General features: G+C 56.4%; 2 protein-coding genes across 4 annotated transcripts; one reads left to right on the top strand and one right to left on the bottom strand.

Annotated features, from left to right (window-relative positions):
• Positions 1 to 156: 156 nt before the first annotated feature.
• On the bottom strand, positions 157 to 2819 carry Ptgdr2 (prostaglandin D2 receptor 2). Its single transcript, XM_021730610.3, has one exon. The coding sequence runs from the start codon at positions 2817 to 2819 to the stop codon at positions 1605 to 1607; it is 1215 nt and encodes a 404-aa protein (XP_021586285.2). The 3' UTR covers positions 157 to 1604.
• Positions 2807 to 21611, top strand: Zp1 (zona pellucida glycoprotein 1). Of its 3 annotated transcripts, XM_040284258.2 has the most exons (15): positions 2807 to 2915; positions 3886 to 4069; positions 12822 to 12983; positions 14605 to 14850; positions 15779 to 15900; positions 16142 to 16505; positions 16584 to 16727; positions 17177 to 17364; positions 17435 to 17532; positions 19031 to 19158; positions 19246 to 19435; positions 19525 to 19669; positions 20801 to 20882; positions 20975 to 21082; positions 21342 to 21610. In XM_040284258.2, exons 4-15 carry the CDS (start codon positions 14670 to 14672, stop codon positions 21440 to 21442), a joined length of 1851 nt encoding a protein of 616 aa, XP_040140192.2. In that variant the 5' UTR covers positions 2807 to 2915; positions 3886 to 4069; positions 12822 to 12983; positions 14605 to 14669; the 3' UTR covers positions 21443 to 21610. The 3 variants fall into 3 exon arrangements, with proteins under 3 accessions (XP_040140192.2, XP_005331694.4, XP_077902072.1); XM_005331637.4 differs by having other exon boundaries at positions 12822 to 14850; positions 21345 to 21611; XM_078045946.1 differs by lacking the exons at positions 2807 to 2915; positions 3886 to 4069; positions 12822 to 12983; ... (2 more) ...; positions 16142 to 16505; positions 16584 to 16727 and having other exon boundaries at positions 16961 to 17364; positions 21342 to 21609.
• Positions 21612 to 24875: the final 3264 nt, after the last annotated feature.

Raw genomic sequence — 24875 nt, 5'->3', positions numbered from 1 at the left:
CTGCACTCCGCTAACTCCAGCAAACTGAATCCAGCTCCTCCCCACTTGAACACTGAAGGTTTAAAATGGGGAGACTGCAGGAAGCAGAGTCAGTTTCTAGCAGCCCCTTTCCTATACCAGACTGCAGAAGTCCCACAGATCTAAGCCGTGCCCATCTGGTCTACAACAAAAGTATTTATTGAATACCTCTGGTATACAGGTACAATTCTGGGCACCAGGGAATACAGACAAAATTCCCTGCCCTCTGGAGCTTTTATTCTGATGGGAAAACGTAAGCAAGTCAAGTGTGTGGTGTGTCTGGTGTGAAAAGTGCTGAGAAATAGCAGGAGCAGGAGGCCACACAGGGTGACATCTGGCTATCCAGTTTGCAGTGTACATGCTCTGGGTTGCCCTGCCTGGCACCCAGAATTAACAGCTGGCCACCCTGGTCCTTGGTGGCCCCGGCCTTCAGTGGTCAGGAGTAATGGACCAAGATCACAAAGACTTTCTCATCCCTGCTCTTCCACTGATGTTCCGCAAACCAAACAAATATTTGCTGGCACCAGCTGTCAGTCCTTGGCATGCAGCGCTGAGGCACAGCAGTCTGCCCTCCAGTCCGTGGTGGGCAGAGGCATTAGGGACCATGCCGTGGAAGTGCTACACAGAGGTACAAGCCGCCCCTTCTGTGCATCCATTGGAAGTGATGCTCCCCATTCCCCATGTGGGCAGGTGGCAGGTGCTGCAAAGACCTTGGGATTAACTGTCCAAAGGGCATCTTGTAGGATGCCAGTCCTGTCCAGGGCTCAGGATGCCATGGTCAGGTTCACTAGAAAATGTCATGTGCTGTGAATTGCTGTGTCCATTCAGATGCCAAAGGGTAGACCTCCAATAACAATGCACAGTGACTTGGATTAGCCCAGGTTTTCCAAGCACTTGACCATAGCACCCCCGGGGCTCTGGACAGTACTAAGTAGCTTGGGTAGGTCTTAGATGTGCTCCCAGAATAGGAATGGAGTGAACAGAGTGCAGACCCTGCACACAACACAGTTAAGCTCCCTGAACCCCAATAAGCTAATCCTGAAGATTTGCAGAAGAAAGCATCTAGTTCAAACCTTGGCTGAGTACCTAACCTGAAGGCCTTAATCTGGAATGGTGCTTCTCAAACCTTTCTCATTTTACTCCAAAAATTTGTACAACTATCCTACCCTAGCCTTCCACAGTCACATCAGCTGGTAAAATTGGGCTCCAGGGAGTTGTACCATTGGGACTGTCTGCTAGTCTTAAAAAGTCATGAGTTTAGCCTCATGTTACTTACTCCAAGTGTGGTTCTTGGATCAGCAGCACTTAGTGACTGCCTGGGAAGTATTAGAAAAGCAGAATCTCCGCGCCCAGCCCCACCCACTGAAATAAACTAACAAGATCCCAGGTGACTTATAGGCACTTCAAGGTTTGAGAAGCCCGGTTTCAACCAGGTCGTTTCTGAAAAAACTTAAGTCACCCAGGGTGCTGACTCCTGAGCGCTGACGAGGCCTTGCGGTAGTCTTGACGCTTGGTTCGAGCCTTGCCTCTGCCTTGGGGAGAAAGCAGGTCCGAGCACCGCGTTCCGGGCTGCGCAGGCCATTGGGCTAGTCCGAGGTGGTGCTCAGCGCCCGGTTCAGGGCTCCCCTTTCGTCTTGGGATCGGGCCAGGTCCCTCTGCGAAGGCGCTGCGCTGTTGCCTCGAAGCCAGCGGAGGAGGCGCTCCGGGCGGAGCGGGGGCGCGAGGCGGCCTGCGAGCGAGAGGGAGGAGGCCGAGGTGGCGGTGGAGGAGGCGCGACGGCGGCGGCTGCCCGCCCAGCCGCCCAGGTCGCTGTCGTCCACCAACACGCTCTCGAGCACTGTGCGCAGCGAGCGCCGCAGCTTGCGCACCACGTCGGGGCAGGTGAGCACGTAGAGCAGCGGGTTGACCACGCTGTTGATAAAGGCCAGGCTGGTGACGAAGGGCAGCCCGCGCCACACAAGCGGCCGCAGCGTAGGGACTGAGTGCGCCCGCGCCTCCAGCAGGCAGAACATGTGGTAGGGCCCCCAGCAGAGCACGAAGGCAGCCACGATGGCCGCCACCAAGCGCACGAAGCGACCCGGCCGCCGGCGGCCCCTGTGGCGAAGCTGCACGCTCACAGCCGCATGGCTTGAGGCGATGATGGCCAGCGGCACCACGAAGGCCAGCAGGAACTTGCTGACCGCCAGGGCGGTCTGGCGCGAGTCGCACGTGGTGTTGTGGTCAGGCCCGGGGTTCAGGAGCAGCACGTTGTAGTAGCACATGATGCGCCCGTCCAGCCGCGGGATGGTGTCCCGGAACACGAAATAGGGCACGGTGTTAAACACAGCCAGGACCCAGAGCACCAGACAGACTTTGTGGGCCACGGCCACCGTGCGGTGGTTCTGCGCCCACACCGGCCGCACCACCTGCAGGCAGCGGTCCAGGCTGATGGCGCTGAGCAGGAAGCCGCTAGCAAACATGTTGAGGAAGAAGATAGAAGAGTGCAGTTTGCAGAAGGTGGTGCCCAGCTCCCATGAGTGTCCCACGGCCAGGAAGTAGGTGAAGAAGGGCAGGGAGGCAGCGGCCAACAGGTCAGACAGCGCCAGGTGCAGCACCCAGGTGGTAACCACCGTCTGGCGCATGCGACAGCCCACTACGAAGAGGATGAGTCCATTCTCCACCAGGCCCAGCAGCGAGGCCACCCCGTGCAGCAGCACAGACACATGGTCGATTAAGCGGATGCTGGAGTTGCTGTGGCTCTGGAGTTGGCTCATCTGCTCCAAGATCGGACAGAGTGGCTTCAGGGTGGTGTTGGCCAACATGACGGAGCTCTGTGGTGTAGAAGGACACGCGAGTCTGGCCGAGCTGGGACACCCTAGGAACCAGAGAGAGCCCTGGGAACCTTGCTAAGAGATAAGGTGACCTGCCAATGTGATAGGTGGGGCCACTGGGGACCAGTGACATTGAGCAAAGTTGGAGTGACCAACATCCCAGCTCCACCACCTGCTCCCTGTGGGACCTTAGGCAAGTCATTGAGCTTTCCTGAGCCTGTTTCCTCCCCTGTAACGTGGGTGTTCCTCATAACTATCTCTAACTCATGGGCTATCAGAATAAAAATAAAATAAACTCATGAGTTAATATGCAAAAAGGCCTGGCCCACAGAACTGTGGTTAATGGAGGTCAGGCCGTGCAGAATTCCTTTTTGCTGCCCCAGAGCACTGGTGGATGGACACAGCCCCCATATGGTGCAGGAGCTTTGCAGCCACCTAGAGAAAGGGGGCAGGAGGAAGAGTCTCCACCAGCCCTCCCCAGCACCCCAGGCTTTGCCTCTGCAGGTCCTCCGGAGTCTGTTGGTCACACAGAGGTGGCTGGCTGGGTGTGTTGACCGCAAAAAGCAGAGCTGGCCCCTCCTCTGATAGCAGGAAAGGAAATGAGATAAGAGGAGAGAGAGCTGGGCACAAGGACCCACCCGATGGCCCCAGGGTACCAAACAAACCCTCCTCCTAGGGGCAGCCTTAGCAATGCTACCAATCCCAGGAAACCCACCCCTGTTCATTTTCTCACTCACCCACACACCCCCCAGCAGCTATTTATCCAGTCACTACCCCACGCTGGAGAAGCCAGAATCTGAAATACAGCACACAGCCACACACGCTCACAGCCTCAGAGAATCCCAGAGCCCTCGGGGGAAGCTGATGGAGATCGAGGAGGGTTGACTTGGGGTGGAGGCTCCCTGCTGCGGAGAGGGGACAGAGCAGGGCATGGGAGCTCAGGTTGTGCTGGGCACTCATGACACGCCAGGGACCCTGGAAGGTCCTTTGCATAGGTGCCCATCTTTCTCATGGCTCTGAGAGAAAGGTGCTAGGCTCTGTCTCTGCCACTTTCCAGATGAGGAAACTGAGACAGGAGTGTTTGAAGAACTCGCCAATCCACCCAAGCAGCACAGCCACACAGAGGAGCAACAGTGTGGCACTAAGCCAGGGACGAAGGAGGGAAGAAGAGAAAGACGGAAGCAATGGCCTTCAGTGCTCCTCTTCCCAGCCCAACACCTGGCCGGCTAGGATGGCAGAGGGTGAGAAAATCCACTCCCTCCAGGGATCCCGCTCTTCGCAGGGTGGGCTCCTGGGATCCACACTAGACTTTCCCTGGGAGATGGGTCCCTGGAAGCTGAGCTCTACAGGTGGGTGGGAGGGGAGCTGGCCTGTGTGCCCTGAGAATGGTGCTGCTTCCCAAGCTTTCTAGTTTGCAGTTACCTCCCAATAACCCCATGAGACCCCATTTTGCAGAGAAGCATGGCTTCTCTGTCCTCGGCTGCAGCAGGGGCTGGGACTCTTCTCCCAGCACACCAGGTGCATGCCATCCCCTCAGCCCTAATGTTTGCCTGAGTCCCACGGGATGCTCGGAGAGCACAGTCCTGCCAGACCCTCTGGAGCCATCTACCTGGTCCCTCTGGCTGCATGGAGACAGCCCCCATCCTCCGTCCCAGCAGCTGGGGTCCTGGGGTGCAGGGGCCCAAGAACACAAGTTTGGGGAGTCCAAGTCCTGGGCTTGATTCCAGGCTCCTTGGCTTCCAGGCTGGGCAAACCTGGGCAGTTACCTCAAGCCTGCTGGTGCCATCTTCCCCCCGGTCAACGACTGCCACTGCGCCTGGTCTCTAGTTAGCGCCTAAGAAAGCTGACTCCTTCCACCCTCTGAGCAGCAAGTTCCCTCCCGTCTGGTGAACTCACTCCTCTGCCATCCTGTCCCGTAGCAGCCCTCTGTTCTGGTAAAATTCTGCCCTCTCCTGTGGGTCCAGAGAGGGCACTAAGGCTGCCCAGCCCTGGACCATGGCCTCCTTACCTGGGCACAGAGGGAGCACAGGATTCCAGCCCTGCAGGCACTTGGCTCCTAGCAGCAGCCAGACTGAGGCACGGGGCAGGCGGAGGGAGGGGAGGAGTGAGGCTGAGGGAGGAAACAGCTGTCAGCTCCAGTGTGTGTGCGCGCACATGTGTGCGTGTGTGTGTGCGCGTGTGCTTGTGTGTCTGTCTGAGGGCGGGAGGCATTGACAGCCAGAGATTGAGCTCTCACGCTGGTGTTCGAGAACCATTCATCCATCTGCCAGCAGCCCCTGCTCCACCCGGTCCTTTATGGAGGAGTCTTTGCAGCCCAAGGACATTTCGAGTGTGCATGGGGCCAGCACTGTATGCAGCAAAGTGGGGGCTCGGTATGTCCAGGGGTGTGCTTTGGAGTGACCAGTGTGCAGGAGGATGAGGACTATGTCTTGCCCTGCTTTCCACCCTCCTTGGACCACTCTCTTCTGACACCATAGTCCCCAGAGAGGAAGGTCCCCAAGCGGCATGGGTGCCTGTGCACCAGGGACCCCAGGAAAGCAGGGGGATAGGAGGAGCGTGGGAGGCCTGGCCACCAGCGCTGGCCTCATACCCACAGCCAGAGGACAGTCACTTTCCCTTGCTGAGCCCCGCGTTGTCATCCGTGAGCAGGAGCAGTGTCTGCTTTTAGGCAGAGGCGAGGGCGGGCAGAGGGGAGTCAGGGGGCTCCACCACTGACCCATCCCCAGCCCTTCTTGTATTTTTTTAGAGGAGAGAGCAAGTGCTCAAAGAAATTAGCTTCTTCCCCCCCCCCCACCCCGGGGAGAAATGGGCATAGGCTGGAGGCCAAGGCTGTCGGGGTTTCATTTAGAATAGGCTGGAAGCCCTGGGGTAAGAGAACTTTGAATCCTGTAGTTTGCGCTTCATCGTTCCCTGACCTCACCCTCTGGTTTGCTTTTGGGGGTCAGACACCCTTTCTTCACAGCAGCCCGCAAATGCTCAATAAAACATGTCAAGACCGAGTCAGGACAGAACGCAGGGTGTCCCACTGAGCCCTGGGCTGACGCACAGCCTGGTGCTTGACAGGGTGGAGGGTGGATAGGCAGGACACAGCACTTCTCCCAGCCCCGATGGTGCAGCAGCGGGGACCTTGCTCATCCGGCCTCTCCCCTGGGCCAGGGAGGCTCGGACTTCCAAACACAGATGCCTGCAGCCCTGCAGCCTACCGAGAAACAAGTGGCTGTTTCCACCCACCTTGGGGAAGTAACCCCATCCCTGTCCCCACCACTGATCCTTGAGAAGGCCATTCAGGCAGGGCGCATGGTGGTGAGGCCCGAGGACCCTGCAGCCAGACCGCCAGTGTCTGCATGTGGCACTGCCTCTTCCTAGCTACGTGACGAGGCGAGGAACTTCAGACGGTAAGATGTGAACCTAGGGGCCAGTGGGGGTGGAGGGGATACAGGAGATTGAACTTGGGGGCACTCCACCACTGAGCCACATCCCCAGCCTTTTTTTGTATTTTATTTAGAGACAGGTCCCACTGAGACTTAGCACCTCGCTTTTGCTGAGGCTGGTTTTGAATTCGTGATCCTCCTGCCTCAGCCTCCTGAGCCATTGGAATTACAGGCGTGCGCCACCGCACCCGCAAGATGTGAATTTTAAAAGATACTCCTTCTGCGTAGTACCAGCCCTGAGTGCTGGGGTTGGAGCACAGGCTGCTCTGTGGAATAAGAAATAACCACCCCTCTCCCCTACAGAAATATCTCAGCCCTAGGGCATCAGGCTTGACATGAGGCACAGGCCTCTCTCTGGATCTCAGCCATCTCCTGACTCCTCCAACCAGTCACCCTTGTGCAGTGAACATCCCGCACCACCTCTCATGGCAGCCCCTTTGTTCATTTCCAGCTAAAATCTTTTTCCTCTGAAACTTCTCTATTCTTGTTTCCAATCCTGGAATCATTGTCATGGCTTGGTTCCCAGCCATCCCTGAGGACAACTTATTCTAAACAAACAAAAAAGTTACTAAATTCTACTAGTTACTAAAATAAGTAAACAAACAAAAAATAAATATTACATGTGAGCAGGGCCCTGAGTCATTTTCTGAAGAAAAGAAGGGCGTGCACCCTGTTCTTCATGTCCCAAGGGGCTCTGGGGCCCTTGGCTGCACTCCCATGGTGGAAATGGCCCCTGCACACACACTGAGAGCCCTGAGCCCCACAGCAACTACCCATTGGGTGGGTAGGAGGCCGCAGTCGGCCTCTTCCCCTGGGGTTTCAGGAACCAAAAGCCAACACCCGTCAGTCCAAGAGGAAGAGTCTCGTGAGGGTGTTGGAGCAGTGGGGGTGCTGGGTGGGGGTTCACTGGCTGGGTGTAAAGGACAGATGGCTCCGAGTGACCAGGGGACACACATTCAGCCTGAGTCTAGGAGAAAAGGCATTCGGAGCCTCAATGGCGCCACGGATGAGTCAGGCCTTCACTGGGGGCAGGAGGCCACCAAGACTGTTAGATGGGTGACCAGGCCTTGGCAAACTCCTGACAGCACAGACCTTGACTTCCCATGGCAGCAGGACCCCCTGAGGGCCTCAGCTGCTGGGCCTCTGACCCGGGCTCTGACCCCCGCAGGTCCAGGTGGAGCAGGGAATTTGCACTTCTGTCACGTTCCCTAGGGAAGCCACTGCTGCTCGGCCAGAGTCCACACCGAGACGGAAGCTCTGAGCCAGATCCCAGTCACACGAAGGCTGAGGAGGGGGTCGCAAGTTCTAGGCCAGCCTGAAGTGAGACCCTGGCTCCAAATCAGAGATAAAAGGGCTGGAGGTGTCACCTGGTGGCAGGGCACCTGCCTAAGCAGGCGCGAGGCCCCGGCCCAATCCCAGGACGGCAGAAGGAAACAAAAGGCCAGACCTGGAGGAGGTCTGGGGGTCCTCGGGCCTGGTGCCCTGGCGGCAGGGGGCTGGTCAGTCAGCCCTCTTAGCCGAGGGCCTGGGAGCGAGCGCCCCTCTGAGGCTGCGTCCCCCCAGGAGGACGGGGTGATAAGGAGAAGGCGCTCAGCCCCCAGCCGGGCAGAGTGCGGGGCGAGAACAAGTTCCTGGAATTGTCTGAGGGGTGCTTTGGGGACATCGTGGGCTTGGCCAGCCAGAGCTGCCCTGGGGTTATAGGTCAGGGGGCAGGAAGCTGGTCAGCCAGGGCCTCAGGCCCAGGAAGCCTTCTGACCCAAGCAGGGGCAGGGCCGGGCCCACGAGCCGCAATCACCAGGCTCCTGTGAGCAGCTGGGGACCAGGGCTGGGGGCCAGGCACTCAGCCCCACCACCCTGCCCTGCCCTGTGTCCAGTGTTCCCTCAGAGCTGGAGAAAGGCGCAGCCACCTCCAGGGCCCTGCAGTCCCTGCCGTCCAACCCCCCCAGGAGGCCAGAGCCTGAAGTCACAGGATGAGCCAAGGCGGGGCATCCTGCAAGGGCACCAGCTCCCGCCGAGGGAGACAGCTCGCAGACCTGGCTCCCCAGCCAGGCTCCCCTGGTCCCCTGGCCCCACTCCCAAACAGCCCCCTGCGCCCTCCCCCCACCTCACCTGTGCAGCCCCTCCCCCACCTCACCTGCCCAGCCCCTCTCCCCGCAGGCCTTTGCCAGGCTGCCCTGGAAAGCCTTCACACTCAGTCTCTCTCTCTCTCACACACACACACACACACACACACACTTACACACACACATGCACTCTCACACACACACTCATGCACACATGCACACACACATACTTACACATACACATGCATGTATGCACTCACAAACTTGCAAACACACACACACATGCACTTACACACATGCACACTCAAACATATGCACACACATACCTTCATGCACACACTCCTCTCACACACAAACTTGTTAATACAATCACACACTCTCACACTCACACTATTCACATTCTCACATAACACAAAAAAATCACACACTAACACACTCACATACTAATACACATGCTCACACTCATGCACACTTGCTCACACACATATACTCACATATGCTCATGCACCCACACTCACACACAATTACATCCACCTACACAACTTTCACACACACACTATTGCCATCACACACAAACACTAACACACTTTCACACTAGTACATATGCTCTCACACACATGGACCATCACATACTTACAAATATACACACTTAGATATATGCACGCTCAGCCACACTCACACACTTGTATTCTCACACTAGTATGCACACTGTTCACAGTCATGCACATGACCACACATACGACACACGCTCACACACTCGTTCACATGCTGATACATACACTTGCTCATACACAACTCAACAAAATCACACCAGCACTCACACACATCCCACTCCCACACCATCTCACACTAACACACGTGCACTCACACACACCTTGCTCGTCCTGCAGGCTCCTTCTGAGACCTCCGTGTCTGGGCCCAGGAGGGGCGCTCGGCACCAGTGCGTCTCGTGCACACAGAGGCCAAGACAGGACCGTCCCGGGGCCAGCTGTGCCGCCCGGCCCTGCCCTAGGAAGCGAGGATCTCAGTTCCTCTCTGGCCCCTTGGAGAAGTCAGCCAAGGAGGAAGTGAAGCCCAGGGCAGGAAGCAGCCAGGAACCTGGCACCCACCAGCCCCAGTGCCGGAGCCCTCAGGTGCCCACACCCAGCCGAGGGGCAGCCCCACAGGACCCCACAGGATATTTTGTGGGGGCCCAAGTGGGTTCCCTGATGCCAACCTCAGCCACAAGAAGCCTGCCTCCTCACACGACCCGCCAGCCCCTCCTGGGCCCCCACCTGCATCGCTGCTGCTGCGTCACCCCGAGCACTTACCACCGCACGCCTGCTGGGCCTGTGCGCCCTTCTGCTGCTTGCTCCCTGCTCTGGAATCTCGGTCCTTCCCTTGGCCTCTTGGTGAACTCCTATGCATCCTTCAAAACCCTAACCACGGAAGCTTTGCCGATTGTCTCAGGAAGACCTTACCTCTCGCTCCACCCTCCCACGTCTCTAAGTCACCATGTCTGCAGCCACCCTTGCCCTCTGGAGGCCCCTTTCACCAGCTGCTCTCACCCTCTCAATGAGCAGCAGACATCCTTCCTATTTGATCTCCTTTTCTCCAAGGCCAAGCACAGGGCCTGCCTATGGGAGGGCTCCACCTGCAGACCCCACGGCCCCAGATCCTCAGAGCAGTGCTGGCTGCGCCCAGTGCTCCCCAGGGCCTGGAGCAGCTCTGTGGCTGTCTTCACCCGCGCTGGCCACAGCCCGGGGCTGATGTCTTAACGGTAGGAAGGGAGAGCAGAGGCAGAGCGCCGGGCAGGCCCTGGACTTCACACACAGGCTCAGGTGGGTGTGCTCCAGGGCCAGGCGGCCTCCGGAGGCTCTAGGGAGGGTTCTGCCTCCGCCCAGCGTCAGGTGGCTCCAAGGAAAGCATGTCACAGAGCAGGTGACATTCAAGGTCTGTGGCAGGTGAGTGGAGGAGCTGGGATCCCTCCCAGACCCAGGAGGTCTGGCACCCATGAGTGTCCCCAGTGCCCTCTCCAGGACGGGGTAGTGTCATTTCCTCAAAGGCCTCTGAGTGGGTCAGCTTTGCATCCATTATGACAAAATGCCTGAGAAAGTCTCCTCTAAGGAGGGAAGACTTATTTTGGCTCCCGGCTTCAGAGGTTTCAGTCCTCAGTTGGTTGGCTCCATTGTTTTGGGTCTGTGACGGGGCAGAACACTGCGGTGGGGACCCGTGTGGAGGGAGGCTGCTCACACACGCAGCCAGGAAGCAGAGGGAGAGAGGGCGGGGCCAGGGTCCCGCCTGTGCCCAAGGGCACGCCCCCAGTGACCTCACTTCCTCCCCTAGGCCCTGCCTCCTGAAGGCTCAGCCCCGCCCATGCTGCAAGCCGACAGCCAAGCCTTTGGCCTGTGGCCTCTGAGGACCCTTTAAGGTCCAAACCACAGCAGCATCTTCCTGCCCCTGGCCATGAGCCAGCTGCCCATTTCCAGGGCCTTGGGAGACGTGCTGTCCGTGGGCCCGAGGTCAGTTAGGCACACCTCTCTCATTCCCTAATTCCTTCCCACCATCACTACTCCCCTCCCTATCTTCAAACAACCGGCAGGTGACTCCCAGGGCACTGTGCTCCTAAGCAAGGGACACAGGTCTCTGTGCCTGACATCCCAGCGCGGGACCTCCCTCCACAACACACAGTTCACAGGGTGGAAGGAGGGAAGGGGCCAGAGATGCCACTTGGCAACCAGCACTCTGGCCAGTGAATGTTCAGTAAGGAGCGGGAAAACCACCCGGTCACCACGTGTCCCCCATAGGACACTCGTAAATTACAGAGACATCAGGATGTCAGCACAGGGAACCTGGACTCCCACTGCCTTAACCTGTAGCCAGAGTTTCAGCACACACTGGTGTGAGGTCCCTCCTGAGGACATGCTGAGGAGGACACAACACTGCATTGTAGACCCTATTGTGTCCCCCAAATTCATAAATTGAAGCCCTAATCCCCTCCTGCAGAATGCGACTCTCTTTGGGGAAAGGGCCTTTAAAGAGTTCATTCAAGAGGCCACAAGGGTGACTGGTGTCCTTAAAGGAGAAGTCTGGATGCACCAGGAGCCACAGCATGTGCACAAGCAGAGAGACCACATGAGGGCACAACCAGAGAATCAGGCCTCAGAGATACCAGGCCTTCCGATGCCTTGACAGTGGATTTCCAGCCTCCAGAACCATGAGAAAATAACTACCTGCTGTTGGAGCTGCCCCACTGCGGGGTCTGTTATGGAGCCCTCGATAGCCAAGACACTGCCCAAATGCACCGCCTGAATCTACACAGGCAAACACCAGCAAACCCAAACGGAGAGCCCTCCCGCAGAATGGTCAAAAATGTCAATCGGGAAAGACAAAGGAGACCCCAGGCGGAGGGAGGGCAGGCCCCAGATTAGAGGAGGCAGAAGAAACTCTTGAGCCTAGATCAGATCCCAAACCAGGAAAAAACTTCTCCTTTGCTATAAAAGTCATTGTCAGAACATTGCTGAAGTTTAAGCTGGGTTTGTAAGTTAGACAACTGAGTTTATGCCCCTGCTGATTTCCTGTTTTGGACAGTGTCACTGTAGTTACTCACGGTTTTCGAGGTGTGGGGAAGCACACTAAAGTAATTAGGGGTAAAAGGGAAGCCAGCTCTCAAATGCTATGGAAGAAAGTGTGTGTGTGTTTGTGTGTGTGTGTGTGTGTGTGCACGTTCCCATGCACACAAACAGGCAGGAAGAAAGAGGAAGTTGGAACAAATGGAAAAAGCATCCAAGAAATCTTTTCTAAGTTAAAAAGAATAAAGTTCAACATGAAAACTTTAATTACCCACTATCCTTCCAGAAAAGCCCCCTGGGGCCTTGCCTCCTCCCCTCCCCCAGCTCTTTCCTGCAAGCTCCACCACCACCACCACTACCCTTTTTTTTTTTCTAAAAACAATTTTTATTTGTTAATTTGCTCCTTAAGAAATGTACGAACATAAAATCAGCAAGCATTAGTCAAAGGTATTAGAGGAAAATTGAGAACGATGCATACATTTTATCAAACTAGAATTCATTTTTTATTTTATTTTTTGCTGTTGTTGTTCTAATTGGTTATACGTGACAGTAGACGGCGTTTTGACACATCATACATAAATGGCACACAGCTTCTCCTTGGTCTGGTTGGACTTGGTGTAGAGTTCCACAGGTCATGTAATCCTAGATGCACCCGGGGTAATAATAACCGATTCATTCCTACCCCATGCCCCCTCCCCTCCCTTCACTCCCCTCTGTCAAGTCCAAATACCTCCGTGCCCCCCTTATTGCGAATTAGCACCCGCATGTCAGAGGGAACACTTGGTCTTTGGGGATTGCAAGCTCCCCTTCTTGAAGCCCTGACTACTGACCTCTGTCTACCTCTGGCCCCAAACTCCCCACCACTCAGGAACCCACTGACTCCTTCCATCCCTTCTCAGGGCCCTTCCTCCAAAAACACTTCCATAACCCTACTCCACCCCACCGCAGATTGGCGCCTCTCCTGACTCTGCCCTCAGAGCTATCCACCAAGCTCTCCCAGCTGGGCTACGGTCCCAGGAAGCGCTCATCACTGCCAAACTGTGAATGATTGACACACGATTTAGCACACCCATCGTGGGTCTCTTCCAGGCTTCTCGTCCACCCTGCAAGGTAAGCATTGCCGTCTACGATCATCAGCCTCAAAGCTCAGAAAACACAACGCAGCCCAGGTCACAGGTAGAACTGCAGGGGACAGGAACCAGGCTGTGGGGCATGAGCCACAAGCTCCTCCAGCTGCTGCGAATTCCAATGACCCACACTTGCTGGCATTTGCTGAGTTCACACTCTGCTGGGCCCTGGGCTCATCATTGCTCCTTCAATTAGTGCCCTGAAGTCCCTCAAAGGAGGAGGCCGTGTAATGAGCGGCACCCTCGAGGCGTCAGGGCAGAGCCTGGCGTGTAGTGAACTCCGTAAGGCGGTGGCCATTCCTTAGAACTGTTCTGAGTAACAGAAAAACTGAGAAGACAGTGCAGAGCGCGTCTGAGGACCCCACGCCCAGTTTTCCCTATAAGTAGCATCTTACATGATTTCAGCACATTTGTTACAATTAGTTAAACCTTTGTGAATCCGTCTTGATTCACTCATTCTATATTAGTGCAGGCTGAGTAGCCTCATCCCAAAATCTTGGAACCAGAGTGTTTCAATTTAGGGAATTTTTTTGGATCTTGGAATATCTGCATGTTTATATTAAGATATCTCGGGAAGGGAACGCAATAGTAAACACAAAATTCATTCATCTTTCATATATATCTTATGCACGTAGCTTGAAGAATATTTCAAACGTACCTGTGTTTCAACTGTGACCATCACATAATACTGAGGGTAGAATCTTCCACTAGTGTTTTGTGTCAGCACTTAAAAAGAGTATTTCAGATCTTGGATTTTCAGATTAAGATGTTCATCAGAAGCAGGGTGCAGTGGCACACTTCTGTAATCTCAGTGGCCTGGGAGACTAAGATAGGAGGATCGTGAGTTCAAAGCCAGCTCAGCAACAGCAAGGCGCTAAGCGACTCAGTGAGACTGTCTCTCTAAATAAAATACTAAATAAGGCTGGGGATGTGGCTCAGGTGCCAAGTGCGCCTGAGTTCAATCCCTGGCCCCCACCCCTAAAGGAAAAAAAAAAGATGCTCATCAGAAATGGCCTTCAATTAACTGGCTTAATCCTGGTTAGGCCATGAAGAGCTTGTCACAGAGGACGCACCTGTGGCCCCTATTGGCCGTGAGCTCCTGGGGCAAGGCCCTCTCCCTGTGGGTCTAGCTGAAGGTGGGGAGGAAAATAATGGGGGCTTCTCTTCCCCTCAGTCCTGAGGTCCCCGTGCAGGCAGGAGGCCCTGGGGGGCTGTCTGGGCTGGAAGGGGATGGTGAGGGGCTTGGGAGGGAGACAGGCCCCAGGTCTTCAGGGCACCTCCCAGCCATGGATGCTGACCCTTAGCCCACTTGCAGCCTCGTCTTTTCTAGAAAGCCCCTCCTCCAGCCCTGGGCAGCTACAATCACTCTATGAGCAGCGTCAACCCCCAGCTGCTGCGAGCTGGAGAACCAGGGAGTCTGGCCAAGGCCTGCCTTCTGAGCAGCCCCTGAGGGCCCTGGCTGGGAGGGCGCTCTCCTCTGCTTTGGGGCAGGAATTTCTCCACTGCCCCTGCGGGGCCAGGTGGGCATTCCCCCAGGTGGGCCCCCTTTGTCCTCAAAGGCTGCCACTTGCCGCCTCCCCCATATAAGTCCTCCCCTGCTCCAGTGGCAGAGCAGCCAGTGGGGGCTGCTGGAGAGGTCTGCGCGTACCTGACTGCGGGAGCTTCCACCATGACCGGGCGTTTCTATGGCATCTTGCTGCTGATGGCTGCAGCCACCCTGGGGCTGGGTCAGGGGCCGTTCCCCAAGCTCAGCCTCCCAGGCCTGTGGCACAGCTATGACTGTGGGATCCGGGGCATGCAGCTGCGCGTCGTTCCAAGGCCAGGCCAGACAATCCGCTTCAAGGTGCTGGGTGAGTGCCGGGAGAACCCTGGTCCCCTTCCCCTCCCGGGCTGCTGCTGCTAGGAGGACCCTTCCCCTGGAGCCAGGCTGGAAGAGCAGAGGCATCCCTCCCGATAGGGGTGACCAGCCCCCTCCACATAAAGGTGGGCAAGGGAGGGGGGTCACCTCCCCCTGGTCACCAGCCACTTCTCCCTCGTCACTGTGCACAGGTATCACATGGCATCTTGTTGAGGCAGCCCTAGCCTCTGCATTTCTAACCACAGACAGTTGAGGCCAGGTGGCTGGTCCCCAAATCACTCTCTGGGTACAGTCTAGTATGGAGAAAAGGGGGTGCAGCCTTGCGATGGAGATTTACACAAGCAGCTTCTAGGCTGTGTGCTCTCGGGCACCTGACAGACCTCCGTGAGCCTCGTCTGCAAGGTGGGGAAGAACTCGGCCTTGCCGGGCGCGCTGAACGAGAACTCTGGAGGCACCCACTCTGGAAGGTGCCCTGGCTGTTCCGGGCTAACAAGGCGGGCATCCCCAGGTGACTGTGGCAGCCATTTAACCTGGCAAACGGCTCAGTCCTTTCTACAAACACACACCAGCGCTGGAGTCCTCATTCTGCCCCCATTGCGCGTGCCTAGGAAAACTCGCGCTTGGCCACCTTGTCCCCAGTGTGGATAACTGAGCCCACAGGAAGTGAAGTTCTCAGCCCACCGCCCGAGACCCGGATCCTCCAGGCACCAAGTCTCCGTGCCTGCTGCTGGGTGCTACCGCCAGAGAACCCCAGCTGGAAAGCCTCTGTGCCCTTCCAGGCGTGGGAACCCAGACCAACGGAGGCAGAGGCTTGCCCAAGACCAGGCTGGTCCTGGGTCACCTGCCTCCTGCGTGGGCCCCAGCAGCCATCTTTTAGCCCCCTCAAGCTCTCCCTCCCTCTTCCCTTTCCCTCATCTCAGACGAATTTGGGAACCGGTTTGAGGTGAATAACTGCTCCGTCTGCTACCACTGGGTCACCTCCACGCCCCAGGAGCTGGCCGTCTTCTCGGCCGACTACAGAGGCTGCCACGTGCTGGAGAAGGTAGGCCGCCTGGCTGCTCTGGGCCACCAAGCGTGTCCTAAGGACCCTGCCTCTCCTGGGCCAGGGGAGACCAGACCCCAAGAAGGGACAGGGAGATCACTTCCTGGGTGCAGGTCTTCCCAGGATCCCGCATCTGACCCAGCTCCCTGCCCCGCCGTCGGCTCAGCCCTTGCCGACCCCTCGTCCGCTGCCTGGTCTCGGCTGCTCTTGCCCAGCTTCTCTGTGGCCCTCTCACCTGCAGGACGGGCGGTTCCACCTGAGGGTCTTCATGGAAGCTGTGCTGCCAGATGGTCACGTGGATATCACCCAGGAGGCCACTCTGATCTGCCCTAAACCTGACCGCACCTGGACTCCGGACTCCAGCCTGGTGGCGCCCACCACACCCTCACCTTCCACCCCTCATCTGCTTCCCCTCCGCCCCACCTCCAGCCACCCCTCACCTGGCTCTGGCTATGCCTTGCCCACCCCATCGAACCTAGAACACGGTTTCGTCCATCTGACTGCTGCTCCGCTGTCCTTTGGACCAGGGCCTACCGGCCCCACCCTGGCGCGGCCTCAGCGGGGCACCACAGACCACTGGGAAGTGGACGAGCCTGACTACATTGGTGTGTAGGACAAGCCCTCTGGACCACGGGAGGCCTAACAGCCTCTGGCTGGGCTCTCATCACTGTCCCCAAACCTAGGTGCCCACCTGCCGCAGGAGCAGTGCCAGGTGGTCTCTGGGCACATCCCCTGCGTGGTGAGAAACAGCTCCAGGGAAGCCTGTCATCAGGCTGGCTGCTGCTATGACGACACCAGGGAAGTGCCCTGTTACTATGGCAACTCAGGTACAACTCCACCACCACCACCACCGCACCCCCCTGCACTGACCTGCTCTCCTGGACTCTGTGCCCGCAGGAGAGGTGCCTCTGCTATCTGCTGCGCCACCTCAGTGGATGGCAGAGAGCCTTGGATGAAGGACGGCACATCCTTCCTGCCTTTTGACAATTGTCCCCAAAGCACACCCCTGACGTTTAGATTTAAAACATCCTGGTTTGGATAACTAATCCTTTGACCTTACTTCAAGGGTCCACCTCAACCCTTTTGTGGATGAGAAATGGGTCGATAGAGGATTCTCTCAGGATGGCACTGGCCTAAATGGGGGCAGTACAGGGCCCAGGTCTCCTGGCTCCCAGGCCAGTGCTGAAGCATTCTCCTCCCAGCTCGTTCCCCCATCTCTGTGCTGGGTGGATCCTAGCCCAAGGCCCTGATCGGCCTCTGGGGTCCTTTGTTCCAGCCACCGTCCAGTGTTTCAGAAGTGGCTACTTCATCCTGGTCATTTCTCAAGAAACGGCCTTGGCACGCAGGATCACGCTGGCCAACATCCACCTGGCTTATGCCCCTGCCAGCTGCCCCCCAACCCAGGAGACGAGTGCTTTCGTGGTCTTCCGAGTTCCGCTCACACACTGCGGCACCACGGTCCAGGTAGGAGGGAGAACATGGGCGGGAGCCATCTCACCCCTGGGAGGACCTCACCCGCTTTCTCCTCCCTCAGGCAGTTGGCGATCAGCTCATCTACGAGAACCAGCTGGTGTCTGACCTTGACATCCAGAAGGGACCCCAGGGTTCCATCACTCGGGACAGCACTTTCCGGTGAGAGGGAGCCCTCCTTGAACAGGCCAGGCCTTGGGGGTGGGTGTGAGGGAGCTAAGGCAAGCCCAGGACGGGCTTTGGGGCCAGCTGCATCAAATTCAGGCTCTATTACCTCAGTCATGTGGCTTTAGATGAGATGCTCACCTCTTGGGCCTGTCCCACAGGGCAGGGGGAATGGCATTAAGTGCCTGTCTGTGCCTGGCATATGGGACTCGGACAGAAGCCAAGGGCAGTTCCTGAGAGTCCTGCTTCTACCCCTCTAAGAACTAAGCTCAGTGCCTGAAGGTGTCCCCTGCTGGGCCCCAGGAAGGGGCTGAGGCTGCTGCCACCTGCTAATCTCAGGTTAAAAAGCCACAGATGAGGCAGATACCTCCAGCTGAAGTTCTCTAAGGATGTGGTAGAGGAAGGAAATGGGGGAACAGTCTTGGGGGCCTCCCGGACGTGCTGGCTCGGGTAGCCCAACCATCCCAGGATGCCTTCTTGGTCACCCCTACTGGCAATCTGTCATGCCCAGCTTTGAACCTCCACTGCTATTGTGTGACCACAGTAGACCATACACCAGCCCCAGCCTGGTCCCTGCTGGAGAGCTGATCCCAACTATGGGTTGTAGGAATTCTGTGCTTGGCACCATGTGGATGCCCAAGTATCCCCTTCTCTCCCCGCCGTACCTCCCAAGAAGGTTGGGCAAGAAACTGGGGTAAGGGCCCAGGTGTCTTTTGCTTGAAGCAGAGTCCTTCTGGCCCAGGAGGTGGGGAGAGAAGTTCCTGTCATGCTGTGGACACTTGGACTTGGGTGCTGTTGGAATAAGTCAAAATTCAGCACAGTAATCGGGGATTCCCAGAGGAAAAACAGCTGTCACCCCTCAAGACTAAGCAGGAGGGCCCCTAAGATGATACCAGGCCAGACAGGGCGAGGGGCCTTCAGAACAGGGTGGAGTCACTATGGCTACACAGCACCTACCTGGAGCCAGGAGCAGGCCCATCTGCAGTGGGGATGAAGGACCACTGGCATGTGGGCACTAGACACGGTGACAGGCCCACCACAGCTGCAGGTTCGAGCAAGACGCCGATGCTCTCCTGTTCTCACTGAGGACTCATGGCCCCAGTCCTCGCCAGAGCCCTCAGAGGGCGGCCACTGGAGCTTGGGTTAAACCACTCGCTCATGGTCCTGTCGCTAAGAAGTTGCGAGCCCAGATCTCCCACCAGGCCCAATTGTCGGGCTCCAAAGGTCTTGAATGCCACCAGGAGCCAGCCCCAGAAGGCCCTGTTGTCATCTTGATCCTCTCCTAGAGTAGGGCCTGGCACAACTGGACCCAGCTGTCCCAGAAAGACCGGGTGGGCAGGGCCGAGCTTCCTCTGCCCGCTGGTCAGCACTGCCCGTGGCCCTGTGCTTGGAGTGTCCATCCTCTCCCCGTGTGGTGACCATAGCGTTGGTACCCTCTTGGGGCCAACGGGACGCCCTGACTCATCTTCTCCCACCTTCTCGCTCTCGACTCCAGGCTTCACGTCCGCTGTCTCTTCAACGCTGGTGACTTCCTACCCATCCAGGCATCCATCGCCCCGCCCCCGTCGCCTGCCCCCGTGACTCAGTCGGGCCCCCTGCGGCTGGAGCTGCGAATTGCCAAGGGTACGGTAACCCCGATGCCTTCTCTTCCTGCTCCCGGTTTCCTGAGGCACAGCCCCTCTTCCTACAGAGCAGCCCCTCTCCCTACAGACGAGACCTTCAGCTCCTACTACGGGGAGGGTGACTACCCCCTGGTGAGGCTGCTCCGAGAACCAGTCCACGTGGAGGTCCGTCTTGTGCAGAGGACTGACCCTGGTCTGGTCCTGGTGCTGCACCAGTGCTGGGCCACTCCTAGTGCCAACCCCTTCCAGCAGCCCCAGTGGCCCATCCTGTCAGACGGGTGAGTGACAGCAGGTGACTGAGTTGCCCCGGGCTCCCTCCCAGCTTGCCTCACCTCCCAGAGACCCTCCTGACTTCTCCCCCTCCCAGGTGTCCTTTCAAGGGTGACAGCTACAGAACCCAAATGGTATCCTTGGACCAGGCAGAGCTGCCCTTCCGGTCTCACTACCAGCGCTTCACAGTCGCCACCTTTGCTCTCCTGGACTTTAGCTCCCAGAGAGCCCTCAGGGGCCCGGTAAGAAGGACCCAAGTCCCTCATCTGAGTTGGGGATAAGCTGGTCTCCAAGTGTCCCCAGCACCCTGTGAATGGATGCCCTTCACCCCGGCCCAGGATGGCGGTTGGCTTTCACCGAGTGTGGCAGACAGCAGTGGACACAGGGTTCTGATCTTAGGTCAGTGCAGAAGCCACTGACAAACGGTTCCAGAAGGAAGAAGGGGAATGCCCAGCTGGGCTGCAGTCAGCTCTGAATCTGAGCTAGCCACGGTGTGCTAGCATGGCCTCGCTTCCGATTCCAGAAACAGCAGCGTGTTCACTGAGTTTCTTATAACTCGGCAACTGCTCTAGAAGGCAAAAGTGGATAAGCGTAGACTGTTTAGATTTGCTGAATATTAATATGCAGATGGCACCAAAAGCAGCATAGTACTCTCCAACTCTGGGGCTGTTGCACAACACATCTGTCACAGAATGCAGATTGCTTTACACACTGCCTCTTACTACAACAGACGCAGACGAATCCCTCTGGTAGGCACCCTTGGCAGGCTGCCTTCTCGTCTCGCCAGCATGCAGCCTCCTGAGCCAAGAGACGCTCCCAGGCTAGATGAGGGGCACCCATAGGTGGGGCCTGTAGGCACCGGGTCAGGTCACTTCCTGCCTCTACTCCTCTTGGGTGTTTCCCCCTGACCCTGTTTCTGGAAATGGTAGTAACTGGTCATCCCCTCTGTCCCCAGTTACTAGTCTCTGGGGCCAGGAAGACGGGATGGCAAATGGGTTCTCCAGCTGTCTGGTCAAACCCCACCTCGGAATCCCCTCTGGAAGGGAGCCATCCAGCCCTGTAGCCGTTCAGCACCAGAGGCGGGGTGGTGGAGGGGCTGAGGGCTGGGGCTCCACCCAACAGCGCAGTGGTCCCTGCCTGCAGGGCCCTCTACTGCAGTCTTGGGCCCTCGGGAGAAAGGCCTGGACCCCAACTGGGGAAGCAACACATACAACCCTGAGCCTCGTGGGCACAGGGCAGCGGTTGCACTCAGCACACCCAGATTTCTCTGGCTGGCAGCAGCATAAACTTGGCCCCACAGCCAATGCCACCTCCCTGCTTGGCACTTCCTGCCCAGTAGCCCCGAAGCCTTGACGTCTCTCTCCTGCCACCAGGTCTACTTCTTCTGCAGCGCCTCTGCCTGCTACCCCTCGAGGCTGCAGCCATGCACCCCCACGTGTGCCTTGGGGACTGCAAGTGAGTCCAGGGGAAGGGGAGAGTTCTTTAATCCGACGCCGGGCCCCGAGGAGCTAGAGTCCAACCCGTGGTATGGCTCTTTCCCCGGGCAGGACAGCGACGATCCTCGGGTTTCCACAACAGCACCACCAGGCCCGTGGACATCGTGAGCTCCCCAGGACCCATTGGCTTCCGGGACTCTTATGGATGGAGGACCACAGGTACCAGGGCTGGTGGTGGGTCCTCAGGCCTCGGGCCCCCCGAAATGCTGACAAAACGGGGAAGCTCTGGCCCTAGAGAAGGCAGGACGTGGTGTAACGCCACTCAGTGAGGAAATAGCCCCGCTCGCCCTGGGCCCCTTATCTGTGAAAGGCAGCTAGTAGTGGTGGCAGAGGCGTGGGATTGCCAAGGTCAAGGAAGGTCAGTGTGGAAGAGTGGGGGTGGGGCCAGCCCCACACTCCTTGCCATCCCTCTCTCCAGCAGGCTCCAGCAGGCACTCCAACCCAAGGCCACTCCTCTGGGTCCTCCTCTGCTGCTGGCTGCTGCCCTGGTTTTGCAGGCTGCTGGGTCTGTGGGCCTGAGGGGGGCCTGGGCTCAGTCTGAGAGGCACCCAATAAACCATTGTTTCAAACCTACCAAAGGCTGGTGTGAAGTGACTCACGAAATCTAGAACAGAATTATTGTCCGAGGAAACCTGTTCCTTAGCGTCAGCTGTCACAGAGGTCGCAACTTTGAAAGTCGGGGGCATTGCATAATGACTAAGTCAACAACAGACCACAAGATACCAGAGCTGAAAAATTCTTTTGGGGGAAAGGGGGGATGCTGGGAATTGAACTTGGGCACTTGACCCCTGAGCCACATCCCCAGCCCTATTTTGTATTTAGAGACAGGGGCTCACCTTAGCACTTTGCTTTTGCTGAGGCTGGCTTTGAACTCACGATCCTCCTACCTCAGCCTCCCAAGCCACACCCTGTTACTCCAGCCGAAGCCTGGTGTTTCTCCGAGTTTGCTAAGGCTCCCGAGAGCATCAAGGAGCCATGTGCAGCAATTGACCTGCCCCAACTAGGTGTATACACTACACCATTCATGTTCATGTGACTGGGAAACCACCTAACGATGCAGTCCTGGAGTGTATCCCGTGGTTAACCACCCCATGACAACACTTAATATTCCATGCCCTGGGCAGTGTCTGCCGTCTCCCAGGCCTGAATTTAGGGGACTCTGCATTCCAGAGACGACATCACAAAGTTACTGGAAGATCAAAAGGTGGAGTCCAAACAGCGGATCTGGGACTGGGAAACCTGGCGGGAACTGACGGCCACGAGACTTGTCCTTCGCCCTCAGGAGTTCTGACTGGGGCAGCCTCAGAGCACCTGTGTAGCTGTCCCCCAGGGTAAGGGGATGCCGGAGCTCCCTGTCTACCAGCCTGGCACTAAGGGACGCTGGGCTACGCTGCTGACCCCTAACCTCCGTCTCACTCCTGTGGCCTCCCAACTCCCTTTGAGCCCTGCCACCTGGACACAGCCACCAGACAGGCCAGCTCCATGCTGACTACGCTGCCAACCCCCTTCCCTGTGCATAACTTGGGCCTTTATCCCAGCAAAGACCCCCTGAGACTGACAGGTAGACTGAACCTGGAGAGGGGGAGTGGCTGGGGAGGGTGTGGGTTCAGGCTGGGGCATAGGGAGAAGAATCTGGTAGCAAAGGCTGAAGAGGCTTTGGGGGGCCTCTGGTAGCACGTGTGCTTAGAGTTGGCACGAAGGGAACTCCAGTGCTCAAGTCGGGCAGTGGCCTTGGTTCTACGCAGGCCGCCCTGCCTCACGGCTGGCTCTGGCCTACCTGATCTTTTCATCCTCAGGGTCATGGTCAGGCAGATGGATTCCAAGCCAGGCCACCCGAGTAACAGCTCTGCTTCCTACCAGCTGTGTGATATGAAGTGCATTACGGCACTTCTGAGTCCACCTTCTCCTGTAAAATGAAGACGGTACCTATCCCCGCAGGAATATTGGATGAAATGAGTTAAGAAGAATGCTTAGATCAGTGTGTAACAGCCAACAGGTACTGAGTGCTATTAGCTACTAACTAGAACTTCTTCCTGACCCCAAACTAAGGCTCGCCTAGCCCCCACCCCACACCCCCTATAGGAGAACAGGTTTGCTTGCCTAGAAGAGGAGGCGCTGGGAAACTGCTGCCTTCGGGCTTTTCTGGCAGTGTCAGCAGAACAGGGACACAGAGGACCAGAAAGCCAGGCACCTGCCTCGGAAATTAGGTAACTTCATTCTCTGGACTTGTCTTCCCAACTGGGGAATAGCGCCAGCCAGTCCTGCCCTGCCAGCTTCCCTCTTGTACAGGAGGGCCTAGGACGTACCCTACAGGGTCAGTGTGGAAGTAGCAAGGGTTCTGGGCTCGGTTGCCTGGAGGAGCCTGGCTGCCAGGGTTCTGGGCCATCAGCATCTGCTCCTTCTCCCTCCCCCTCATCCGACAGGCCCCTACAGAATTTCAGTCGGCACAGGAAGCTGGGTTGAGGAATGGCACTGAGGTTCTGTTTAAACAAAGCGTTGTTCCACAGTGCCAACTGGAGTCAAACTGACTTCTTAACTTTTTTAAAACAAGAGTAAATATCTTGCATCATTTCCAATTATAGTTTTTTTAGTGGAGGGGGCCTACTGGGGATTGAACCCATAGGCACTTAACCACTGAACCACATCCCCAGCCTTTTTTAATATTTTAATTATAGACAGGGTCTCTTGGGCTGGGATTGTAGCTCAGTGGTACTGGGTTCGATCCTCAGCACCACACTAAAAATAGAGACAGGGTCTCGCTGAATTGCTTAGGACCTTGCTAAGTTGCTAAGGCTGGCTTTGAACATGAGATCCTCCTGCCTCAGCCACCCACCTCCCCAAGCCACTGGGATTACAAGCATATGCCACAGCACCTGGCTTCCTATCATTTTTAATAGATGTTTTCCCTAAATGATGGTTTAACTATGACATATCTGATCTCCTTTTGAAAGAAACCAAACCTACGGTTGGGTAACAAGTGGTAATGCAATGATATAAACTCACAATCTTCGTATACTTTTTTCCTCAGAAGAAATTCACTGATGGAACTGTTGGGGCTAGGGTTGTGGCTCAGTAGCAGAGCACTTGCCCAGCATGTGTGAGGCACTGGGTTCAATTCTCAGCACTGCATATAAATACATGAATAAAAATAAAAGTCCATCATCTAAAAAAAAAAAATTTAAAAAATGCACACCCATAAGACTGCAGGGCTCTGGGGTTGTGTGGGTGGCTGCTCCCCCACAGACCAGTATCACTCTAAATCTTTGCCTATCTGAGCAGCAGAAAGCAAATAGCATTGCTATCTTAAAATGGAGCTCTGATAAAGAAGTTAAGCCACTGTATCTTACAAATTGCTCTTTTATCATGTCTGTCTTTCCTTCCTTGCCTGTAAAGAGCATTCACAAATCAAGGAGGTAACATCTTATTCTTAAAGTTTCCACTGATTGGCCATTGCTCTTGTTTGTTCCAGTTCTAGGGACTGAACCAGGGCCTTGTATACACCAGGTGTGTGCTCTACCACTGAGCCACCTCCCCAGCCCCACAGGCTTTTCTTTGTGGGGTTCTTCCTTTCATCTTACTGAGAGGATTATCTAGCAGTGAATTTCTTTCCCTCGTATCTGTATCTTTGAGTATAGCAAAGACCTTCCCCTAACTTAAAGAAGCATAAAAGTATTCATTTGCTTTGTTGTGATTCTCCTGTGACAGTGCAGTTGTTTTCGACTTTCAAGTGTGTGGAGGTACAAAATTTTTTGGCAGGTAACTTTGTAATTGATATTTAAATTATGAATAGTTTTTTGTCAACACCTCTGTACCAGGATTTACAGAAAGACAGGAAATCTATGTGGCACCAGGTTCCCTGTGCTCTTGCTGAAGGGAGGCAATCTAAGCTGACTTTCCTAGATATCAAAATCCAGGCGGGGTGTGGTGGCGCGCCTGTAAGCCCAGCAACCTG

This window comes from Ictidomys tridecemlineatus, chromosome 4, assembly GCF_052094955.1.
Source record: "Ictidomys tridecemlineatus isolate mIctTri1 chromosome 4, mIctTri1.hap1, whole genome shotgun sequence".
Taxonomy (NCBI): domain Eukaryota; kingdom Metazoa; phylum Chordata; class Mammalia; order Rodentia; family Sciuridae; genus Ictidomys; species Ictidomys tridecemlineatus.
The sequence above is the reverse complement of the archived record's forward strand: the minus strand, read 5'-3'. Positions and strand labels throughout refer to the sequence as shown.